At 42.5% G+C, this 12,095-nt stretch overlaps 1 protein-coding gene across 2 annotated transcripts in view; it reads right to left on the reverse strand.

The window, feature by feature from the left end:
* Positions 1 to 4,705, reverse strand: part of LOC311509271 (histone deacetylase 4-like) — a gene marked incomplete at its 5' end in the record, with an annotated part of 39,600 nt that extends 34,895 nt beyond the window's left edge. The window contains 2 exons of one of the 2 annotated variants that reach the window (XM_084574396.1): positions 2,129 to 2,426; positions 4,535 to 4,705. In XM_084574396.1, coding sequence (XP_084430522.1) covers positions 2,129 to 2,153 — 25 coding nt within the window. Of the gene's footprint in view, positions 1 to 2,128; positions 2,427 to 4,303 lie in introns of both variants that reach the window. The other variant, XM_084574395.1, reaches the window with a different exon arrangement.
* Positions 4,706 to 12,095: the final 7,390 nt, after the last annotated feature.

Here is a 12,095-nt window from a genome sequence, read left to right on the forward strand (position 1 = left end):
TTGCTTTGGCTTCACTTTTAAGTTGCAGTTCCACCGTCCATCTTTATACTGCCTATGTTAAAACCATACCTGTCAAGTTTTGATCCGGAAAATTTTCCGGCGCACGGCGAGAGCAGTCCCACCACCCCAACCAAACTCCAGTATCCCTTACATTTTAAGACAGGCGTACAAGAAAGTAAAAATCACCACTTGTCAGCCACTTATAAACTACAATTGGCTTTATGCACAGCTGCACTACTTCCTGAACTTCAGCCAGCTCCTTTGTTTCCTGTCTGCCATTATTGGACAAACTGATTAACCCAGGTGTGCCTGACCTCAGTAGTCACAACAACAGTAATCAGAGAGACTCATGTCACTCATCCTCTGACGTCACACACTAACCTCGCGACAACTGCCACCTACAGTACCTGTAGTAGGCTACTGCAGATGGCAGTTATCGCGAGGCTAGTGACAGAGCTCAGATTGGAAATGTTTTTTTGTTTTTTTTCACTCCACCCGGGCCCGGGGTATTATTATTTTTTAATAACGCAGGTTAAAATACGGGAGATTCACGGGAAAGTAATAATACGGGAGGACGGCGGGAAAGAAGGGTAAAATACGGGACTTTCCCGGCCAAAACGGGATACTTGACAGGTATGGTTAAAACAGATAACCAAAAGTCAAACATAAACTTGTATCACTGCTCAATAAGCAGTCACTCTTCTTTTTCACGCTTGTAGTTTTTGAGTATAAGCATATCAGAAATACAATAGACGGGGGAACATATTCTGTCAGTGGTCATAATGTTACGCCCGATCGATGATTATGTTACTCTAAAAAGCACAAAGAAGATAATGATCTGTAAAAAGACTATAAGTCTGCGCAACTGCTTTAATTTCCTTTTAAAGGTGCATTATGGGAAATGTAGGACCCAATGTTTTTGAAGAATGACCCATATTAAGAACTAAAAGACGGGATACTGCTTTGATTTTGACCATTTTTTACATGTGTCACTCGCGAGCCCCTTAAGTGCAACTCTAAATCAGCGGAGTACTCCTTAAAGACATTTTGTAACGATGTAAACCACTACATTTAACCTCATTAGAGTCCCTCTACGGCCTTAATTTCAGATATGATAGGTCTACTTTAGTCGTTTAAAGGACACTCTTAATCATTCTTTGACAATTTAAGCATTTACAAACAAGCATGAGATTTAATCTCTGGAAACTTCTAAGCCACAAGGGAAGGCCGTCTACTGACAACTGTTGAGCCGTTCTAATCTGAGGTTGATCTAACAGTATAATGCGCTTGGTCCTAATTGGAGACGGGGAAAGCGAGCCGAAGCCACGTCAAGACGTCCGTGGACCAAGTGTCATCTCTGAGCCTAGCAGCAGACACATGCGGGACAAGAGCACTGAATACGTGCTCCAGCCCCTGCGGTGCGTTCACAAGCGTCAGTGATGGAGATGCTGCGCTGGAGGAGCCAAGGACGCCGGGTTGAGGCCGCTCGTATCCCTCGGGGGGCCCCGCTGGTTGCCTCAGCTGTGGTATTTATAGTGCACACACTCCCAGGTGTACAAAGTAAACACGGCTGACAGTGACGGGTACCACGCCGACCCGAGCAGGAAGCTAACCTTTGCAGCTGGCTGCCGAATAATTTATCAACACAACACGACAAGCCTCAATTAGGTGTCAAAGAGGAGACTCTCGAGACAAACCAATGTTACGCGGACTTTTTTCCCCCCCCTCGCTCTTTCCGGGAACTCATTCGTACTGAATCAAGCTCATCAATAGTCATAAGAGCAGATTAAAATGCTGCATTGCCAAGCCGCGATCTGTCTCCGTTCATTATCAAAACGCTCGGATCCGTGCGGCAGATGCAGCGGCGGACACATTTCCTTTAATGCGACTATATTGAGGAGCTAAATTCTCATTACTCCACACATGGCAGCTGCGAATATTGTAGAGGGATCCCAAAGCGGCAGTGGCGGCGACAGAGACACTGGTGCAAAACCTCTCCTCCGGGTCTGATTGTTTGTCACATAATCTCATGACTCTTTCATTAAGTGTGAACGTGTTATAAGTATTTTAAGAAGGCAATATGCAAAAACGTACATATATAAAACAGAAGTAAAAACTAAGATCTTACCTTGGTGGCTGTGCGACGTCATCATTGACAGGTGGTTGAGGTCCAGCACCCCTCGTCACACGCGCGTGTGTGTGTGTACTACAGATGTGTGTGTGTGTGTTCGATGCGCTCTACGGGGCGGCGATCGGGAGGCCGCGGACGTCTGGGAGCGAGCGCTTGGACGCGTTCGGGCTGATCCAACTCACGGGACGGGCGAACGGGAAACAGGAAGCCGACGTGCAGCAGCTGCAGCCAATCTCCATTAGCGTATTGATTTGGCTGCTCCAATCAGAGAGGCGGAGGCTCGTTGTCTAGCAACCTGTCGGACAGGATGAAAGGGACAAAGTCACGACTTTATTTTGGCGTGCGGATTTTAAATTTGTTGAAAACTGGCAGCGGTAGCAGCGTGAGTGCGTAGGTGCATCCTTTTAACGTCTCACACACACAAACACACACACGCACATCAGTTTTATCGTCATTTAGAGCATCGATCTTTCAGTGACACTAATATGGACGTAACAACTGTTGACTGAAGCCTTGGAATCCGCTTACAGGATGGACCTGATATGGCTTGATCATCAATAAATGTTAAGAAGACTCTTGACAGTTTTATGTCCTTCGAGGCGATTGCAGCGGATTTAAATACCGAACAACGCAGCCTTGCAGCTGCTCGTCAGCCGTGTGAGGACGGTGGCACAGATTTGCAACCTCCTCCGACCTCCGGAGCCCGAGAAATGACGAGAAAAACACGGAATTTTTGCAAAACATTGATCCCTTTATTAATTTGGGAATCACACGATTGTTCTTTTCTTTGTTTTTCAGACTAGCCTGAATTCCTTGAGCCCAAGGGCGCGGGTGTCAGATGCAATCGAGCCCAGAGCATCAAGTCGTACCACCGCAAATAAAAAAAAAGGGGGGGGGAGGGGGGGTGAAACTGCCCCGGGGCGGCAGAGGAGGCTTGGGGGGTAGCGTAGCATGTTCACGCCCATGTGTGTGTGTTGGCAGAGGTCTCAAAGGTCCTCTGAAGCAGCACGGATGTGTGTGCGTTAAAAGAAGAGAAGGGATCGGGGGAAAGGGGGGGGGGGGGGGGGTCTCAAGACAAGAGGGCCAGACAGTGCTGCAGCCGCAGGACAAATTGCTCCCCCCATGCACTCCCCAAAAAGAAAAAAGTCGGTCACCGCACAGTGCACGCTCACTTGCGCTTTGTGATGGAAAAGCAAAGCGAGGAGGGGTAGCAAGGGGAGGCCGGCGAACGTGTGTGTGGCGGGGAGAAGCTGACACTCCGGGGTGTGTGTGTGTGTGTGTGTGTGTGGTGGGTTGGGGGGCGGTTTGCTTCATGCAACACCATTCTCCCAGGGCATCTCCTCTGCTGTCTCGGGAGGGGTGTTCATGTGCGCCGGGGCCATTGTCCCTAAAATGAGCTGGCTTGATGCGGGGTGACAGATCCGGGGAGACGAGCCCTGAAGCCCGAAGCGAAGAAATAACAAATGATGCACAACGGACCTGGATGACGGGTTAGAATAAAAATAATAATAATACTAAAAGAAAAATTCCAAAATAAAAGCATGAATTAACATTCACTCAAAGGCTCAGTCAACTTTACTTAATTATAACACTATTAGATACGTGGACGTCTTTTCTGCACCTTAACATGTGCAACGACTTTTGTGACTAATATTTGGGGATAAAGAGAAATTCCAGCTTTACGAGACACTTTAAAACAGCCGATTTTTTTTTTTGATTTTTTTTCTTGGTGTTGCTTTAACAGCTCGTACGCCCCCATTCACAAAAAAAAAAAAAAAAAAAAAAAAAAAAAAAGAGCGAGAGATTGACGCATGCAGAGAATTACCACCGCCCATCCCGAACCATTCACTCAAACACACACACACACACACACACACACACACACAGGCCCGTACCTTCATTTTTAGGCGTTTTTCTCGAACACAACACGAGCGTAAAGCGACAGAGGAGCAACGGCTCCCTGTGTGTTGCGTTCAAGCCCACGGCTCGGGACGTGGACTATAAATAGCTTCAGCAACAATCGGCATAATAAACATCGCCAGTCCATTCCCCCCACCACCTCCACCACCTCCTCCTTACACACTTCCCGCCCGCGACAGTGCAAAGAAACCGTATGGAAAGCTTTAGCGAAAACGGCTTTTTATTCAAAAAGATATAAAAATGTATTCCTACCGCATTCAGACACCACTCACGCTCAAAAAGGCGGCCGCTAAAAACGCAACCGGGAAGCCGGAGCCGGAGCGGAACGGAGTGGGAACTTCAGCCGGACGTTGTTTTGATGAATCCTGCCTGCCTGCGTGCATCGCATCCCTGCCTGAATATCAACATCAAAGCGGCGCTCGCTCTCTCGCTCTCTCGCTCCCTCGCCCGCCTCGGCTCCACGTTCATCCGCGAGCAGCTCACCTACACGGGCCAGCCAGGACCAGGAGCAGCTCCCACCGTGTGTCCCGCAGCCGCAGGGCTCTCTAGTAGTCCTCTCCCATTGCTATCGCACTCTCGGGGTGTTTCTATTTTTTTCTCTCTCTCGGCGCAAGAGGAAAAGGGGGGGACGAGAAAAATTCATCTCCTGACAGATTCCGCCATACTGGATTTTTTTTTTTTTTTTTTTTTTAGCTACACAGCCCCAGCGTCACATGGAGGAGCGCCCCTGCATTTACCAGAGGCGGGGTCAGACCAGACAGGCTGATGAAAATGTGATCATCTACCAGTGTGCGGCTTGATATGCGTGTTGTTTTTGTGTGTGTGTGCAGGAGGAACGTTTGGATGAAAGGTTGCGATTATGGCCGTGGTGATTAATCGGGGAGAAAAGTCTCCTGGGCGTGTCCCTTATTGTAATATTACAGCATGCACTTCCTGAGTGGCCTTTCATAACTTTATCCTATCCTCTGTAACAGCTCCGTCATGCTCATAAACGCTTCGCTCGCCAGTTTATGAGGCACACTAGTGTACAGTCCTGCACCAGATCCTCCTTCATGACTGTTTTTATGTTCAACAAATTAGGAGAATGTTTACATTTAATAAACTAGTGAAATGTCTTAAAAATAAATAAGTGTAATTTGGGCATTTGTCGTGTTCTGTCCACTTCTCTGACTGAAACAGTGGAAAAATTAGGGATAGCAGTTATTTTCACTGAAAAATTGCAGTCTTCTGTGTAATTTTCAGACTTTGCAAATTCATGCCGCGGGGCCAGATTAGCCCCTCCGGTGGGCCACTTTTGGCCTGCAGGCCGTATGTTTGACACCTGTGGTTTATGGTGTCAGAAAGGTGGCAATTCAGAATCAGAAATAGTTTATTAATCCCCAATAAACCACAGTATAAAACTACAAAAACTGAATTTTATATAAAAATAAGGCAAAATAAAACCTATATAATAAAATATACACCGATCAGCCACAACAATAGAACCACTCACAGGTGAAGTAGATAACACTGTCTACTTTCTGACAATACAAGGTTCAGGCACACTCACATAAACAACTAAAAAAAAAATAAAGAATAGCACAAGGTGTTGACCTGGCCTTCAAATTCACTAGATCCCAAACTGATCAAGAATCTGTGGGATAATCCACAGAGGATCCTCCCTTATTTCAAACAAATCCCTCATGAATCTAAGATCCATTGTCATTGCTCTTATATTAGAATGTACCTAATTAACTGGCAAGTAACTGTATGACCCTGTATAACTTTAATAAACATTTTCCTCCTCTATAACACTCCTTATATTATTTCTTTGCAAGTTTAGAAGACATTTATCTTGATTTGTTGTGTTACAACTTTTAAACACACCATCAAAATACTCCTTTCACTGCAAAAACGTCACAACATATTGCTTTTTATTCTTAGTAATGTCCGTATGATGCACAAATAATTAGTGCGTCAAGAGAGGTGTTTTATGGCACGCTTTATCTGCTGCTTACGTTTTACCTGCATTTCTCAGTGGTGCGTTTCTAATAATGTTATCTGTAACAGCTTTATCTACTTTTGGTATCGTTATTACATGGCAATTCAGTGGATTTATAATGGGTCTTGGACACAGTATGTTTAATGTTGCCGACTTTTATTGTAGTTCTGTTTTTTTTTGTGTCTTTGCTTGTCATCGATTGCTGCCGTTCCTCTTATTTTCCTTGCCCTGCATTGAATATAAAGAGCAATATGTATTGTAATGACTACTTACTGCTTGTCAATTGGTTTTAGCAATAACACACGTGCACTGAACATCAAACAATGCTTCTTGTCAATGTTTCTTTGTGCCCGTCTCTCAGAAAGAAATAAAGGAAAATAGGGAATATGGCTACAGAGAGAAATTCGCTGCCTGAGATTTAGTGCAGCATTTCTAGCCATCCCTCCATTATTCAGTACTTTCCATAACCGGTGGTGGCAAAATGGAACACATTTTTATTCAGTTCTTGCTCATTGCAACATGAAATGCCCTCCCCACTGCCTGCTCTAATCCAATATGCTTTTATTTCCATTACTTTATATTTGATTTTGCATCTCAGCAGCCACCCACAGGCAGAACTGCAACACCACCGCCCGTTTTAGCTGACTCGATTACTGTAATACGCTAACTGGTGTCTATGTAGGCTACATCTGCAGGCGGAGACGGTGTTATTATTCACCAAGTGCAGGTAGACTACACAGCTCTGCTCTCATGCCTCCAGGCCTCCTTTGACGGCTGACTGGAGTTCAGAGAGAAGTTTTTTGGAAGGATCTGATGCCGGGACTGAATGAGCCCAGCCAACTCTCTAAGGAGCAGAAGGGGCTGAAACATGACTTAACTTCATCAGTGCCAAGTTTTGTGCCAGGTTGCCATTCAGGAAAGAAACAAAAGCCACTTGACAAATAGAATTACACAAGAACTGCTGCATTAAATCAACCTGTATCTGCATTTTTTTTCATTAAAATACATTCATCTACAACCTGGTCAGGTGGTGTAGGATCATTGTAATACCCTAGACCACTAGTAACAACCCATTATTTAATCGTATGTTATTTAACACTATAGATTATATAAAAGTGGACTTGTTATAATTTCTATCCAATTTAATTTGTAATATTTAGGTTGGTCAACCAGTTTACATACACTCCATTTGTTCCACCATTTAAGCATTACTTGCTACTGTTTTTAATGTTTCGTTAACTATTTTAGAGTCTTTGCAAACTATTTTAAACATTTTACATGTTTGAACTGTTAATGCATTAGCTTAATCCATTTAAACTATTTCCACAAAACCTTTGGCTAACAATTGTTGACTCTTAATGCATAATGTTTAGCTAACACTTAAACTGTTTATTCATTAGCTTTGGTAAGCTATGTTAAACACAAATGTATCAGTTATGCTAAGCTTACTATTTTAAACAGTATATCTGCCACTTTTAGTTATTTTAAAATAATATTTTATCCATTTATCTAAATTTATCTTAGTTAGTTTTAGCCATGTTTCCTTTTAGCGATATATTGCAAATTTTACGCTAACTATTTTTTAATGGTTTCTACGATTTTTGGCTAATGACATCTAGCTATTAGCCAACTATCTTAGATTGGTTTTTCATTAAGTTTAACTATTTCAAACTGTTATTGTTGCTGCTTTTTGAAAATTATTTTAAACCGATTTAAGCTGTTTTCACCTTTCAAATTGTTAACATATTTTTAGCTAACTATTTAGTCAATGCATCTATAGCCATCTAGTTTGTCATTTACTTTTAGCTATTTCAGTTTTTCCTGTGTTCCTTTTTAGCTAACCACAACCTGAAATGTTTCCCTTTAGCAATATATAGCGAGTATTTTTTATTATTTTGATAATATTTTATTCTAACAGTTTATAAATTGCTACTTGAATGATTTCCTTTTAGCATTTTCCCATTACATTTAGCTAACATTAGCTTAAATCTTCACAGTGCTACTGTGCTGCTAGGTTTTCACATGCTTTGTTTGCTTTAGTGTCTTACAATTAACTATTATAGTTATTTCAAATGTTTTTTAAATTAACTAGTTTAGATAACTACATTACAATCTTTCTAAGCAACAACAGAAATACATTCCCTCCAGTTATAAGTCACTGTTTATACCCCATAGCTTTTATTGCCATAACAAGATTGTAGTTACATAAACTTGGTTCATTAGCATTTCTCCTTTTCACTTACCACAGGGAGACTGGAGTCAGGGTCCGTCAGCAACTCCTCATCTTGCTCAAGGGCACCTCAGCCCTCAGCCGGACCAGATGCTAACTTGCTACAGCCCTGACCTTCCCTCCATCACCACCAACATTTTTAAAACTGTCAAGAGAAGACCTTCTCGTGTTATTTTTAACTCTGCCCCGGCTTTGTGGCACTCCACTACAACTTGCATTTATTAATCGAGGTCGCTACTGCTTTTGGAGTACAGGGGCGGCCCGGTGGGACAGCCGTATCCATAGCAACAGAGGATTCTAATTTGTGGATGAGCTACAGAGCTTGGGTTACGTAAGGCGGTCTGTCTTGGAGGCAACTCGGATGTTGTGCTTGAGTAAGCTCTTTGGGGCCATTAACCTTATGATTGCAGACCTCCTTCTTCTGTTTATGCTGTGCATGAATACAAACAGAAGACATGTTTTCTTTAAAGAAATAAAATAGTTTTAGCCTTTGAGAACACACCTTTCTCTAAGATAATAAAACTACAGCAACTACCAAATAAAGAATAATAGACAAGATATAATGAATAGCAATTCTAGTTTGAGGGCACAGTGATGCCTTAAGCTAACATGTGCCCCATTATGTTGCTAACACGCTAACGTTAGCAGTACATTTTTACAGTCACAATGAAAAGTATTTTGACCTGGCGATGGATTAAATGGATAAACAGAAGTTTGGCTGATCCTGAAGGGAACATGATTGCGTGTTTGTGAATGTGTTACCTCATGTTGTCGCAAGAAGAAAAGAATAGGATTGTTAAAATCCTTCGATACATCAGGATACATCATCTGCAGGACATGCACGCACATCTGGAGTAAAGTGGAGGACAACGGCAGCAAAGCAAAACAAAAAACACATTATTTGTTGTTCATTAAGCTACTGTAATTAATAAAAGACTATAAAACTCATACTAACGTTAAAAAAGACTGTCTCACGCGCTAAAACAAAGCACAGAGTTTGTACTTGTGCTGTCAGGGAGAACAAATTGCTCTTGGACATCTGCATCTGTATTGTTTGTCTATGGGCTTTTGCTGACGCAGACATGCATAAAACACTCAAATGTGTGTATACGTGCGAGTGTGTGAGTGAGAGCGTCCAGGGCAGTGATGTCAAAGCAGGGATTAGATTGGCTTATATTGCCCAGAGCAGCACATTTGCAATTCAGTGAACACACTGCCAAATCGCTGATTATGTTAGTTTAACTATTTTGCATCCAGGAGAGGATCCATTGCCTCTGTTCACTTTAGAGTTATGTCATGTGTGTCCCTACGAGTCTTTGGCGCATGATGCCTTTAAAAGCATCTGTACCAAAGAACCTTACATGGTTTTAGCAAAGAACCCAGATCCCGAGTAATGATGATCTAAAAATACACCGTGCTTTTTTGGCCAGCGGCTAGAAGAGGAGCAGCAGTCGGGCTAGAAAGTCAACAGGCGAGCGAGCAGGGCCTGCGCAAACCTCTGCTCTGCTACCACAGCAGACACATCACACACAGGCTGTGGACCAGACCACTTGCAGTACACACATAACTGGCTGTTAGTGGTTTGAGAAGGGAAGCCGTCGTCTCACCCAGCACGGTCCCACATGAGTCAGACGCTGTGTGCAGACAAAGCTTGCAGACCTCAGCGTCATAAAGAAGGTTTGCATTGCCAGCAAGGAAGAGAGCACATCCCAGAGCGCGTTTGACAGCATGTTATTGTGACGGGACTCCGCAGTAACAGCTTCGAGCATACGTTGACGGTATTATATGTATTGAGGCCTTTTTTTGTATGTTTGGTTGCTTTAAAATGAGACGTAAAATCTTTCCAGGACGCCTTAAAACAGGAGCGTTTAAGAGAGCAAAAGGAGCCGTAAAGAGTTCTTGTTAAAAAGAAGCAGAGTCGGGGCTTCTTACAGTCGAGCCAGTCAGTCTAAAAATTTCCATCAAAGCCACGCTGAGCTGCATGGAGTAATTACCTCTCACACAGTAACAGCTCCCAGGCCTTATTACTGATACTGTTTGCGTGCATGTGTGTGTAAAGGTGCACGGACTGCACACACACACACTCATAGTGGATGCTTCCACGTCCTGGGCAGGCAGTGCGTGTTTCCATGTGTGTGCATATAAAGAAACAGCACCCCAGAGTGTCCTGTTTTTCAGACATAAACCAGCTTGCTGGGGTGATAAACCCAGAAATGTTGTTATGACGGGTCGCTCCTGGTCTCTGCTGTCCCGATGACGGCAGAGAGAAGCCCACCCAATGTGATGCTCCAGAGCGTCTGGGTAAAAATAGGCAGATTTAAAAGACTAAATCAAACTGGAGAGCACAAGTTATCTCAACCAGTTCTATAAATTAAGATTAAAATTATTTTCTTATGTTATACACATGCAGCTGGAGAGTATGACATATTATGTAGAAGTATTAAATATTTTACTATAGTCAAGTAAAAAAAAATAATAACAATAATTTTGAGGTAAAACATGTAGAATTGTTCTATGTTAAAAGTTTTTTTTTTTTTTTTTTTTTAAATAACACTTCTGTAATCTTTGCTTTTTGTTTGAGAAATATTGGATAATTTGCAGAAAATTTTAGCTAAATGTGCTAAGCAAATATGGTGAAAAGTGTAAAATGTATGCCTACTTAACGTCAGCCGTCATTGTGAGCATGTTTGTGTTAGCATCCTAATGTTAGCAAGCTGATGTTAGCATCTTGATATAAGCAAGCTAAGCATGCTAATATTATGCTATCATCCTGATGTAAACATGCAGAAGTTATCGTCCTTATGTTAGCAGGCTGATGTTAGCATCTTGATATGAAAAAGCTAAGCATGCTAATACTATGCTATCATCCTGGTGTAAGAATGCTGAAGTTATCATCCTAATGTTAGCATGATGAAGTTAGCCTTCTGAAGTTCACATGCTGAAGGTATCATCCTAATGTTAGCATCCTGATGTTAGCATGCTTAAGTTATAATCCTAATGTTGGCATGCTGATGTTATCATACTGACATTACCATGCTGAAGGTATCATCCTAATGTTAGCATGCTGATGTTAGCATGATTCTCAATGAAAAACAGTATTCCTGTCTGCATATGTATGAAGTAAACTTTGGGTACAGTGGTAAATGCTATTGCTATATGCTATTTTTTATTTCTCTTAGCTATAGGCTACGTACAGTTTGCACATCCATCCATGATTCATAATGTCTTGAGGAGGTGGAAATCCTGAAAGAATCTCCTGTGTCTGGGTTTTAATGGAGACTGTGACTGTCTCACGATGATCTAAGGCTTTTTCTGGGAGGAAACAGTGACTACTTGCCATGGTTTGGCATGAAAATAAGATAATCTGATTATATGGGAAAATATCAGCTATTGGATCTGTGCACAGCTCATCCCTCAAGATCAAGTGCCACGCAACCGTAGTAAAAATGTCCAAAAATGTGATTCAGATTCCCAAATTAGCGTGATAGTGTTAGAGGCCTCTAAGTTATGTTAGCAGGAGCTGAATGAACTCCTTTGCTGCCACGATGGACAGAAAAAAAAAACTATGAACTGCAGAAAGAGATTGATGAAATAAAAAGGCTGTTGCGTCTAATGTCATTTAACTTTCCAGCGTGAAAGTTTGGCGACCTCTTCCAGCGTTAGTCATAACTGAACGGAGAGTTTATAAATCTCTCGCTCGGTGCAGATTTAAAACGTCTAAATAACGCACGCCCTGATATTTCCATATCCCACCACATCATGAGATGGCTGTATTTTTCCAGGGAAGGTTTGAAATGGAGGGCCCGGGCAGCCAGTAAAACTTACTTGGGCAT

The sequence above is a fragment of the Chelon labrosus genome (genome assembly GCF_963514085.1).
Source record: "Chelon labrosus genome assembly, chromosome: 24".
NCBI classification, from domain to species: Eukaryota; Metazoa; Chordata; class Actinopteri; order Mugiliformes; family Mugilidae; genus Chelon; species Chelon labrosus.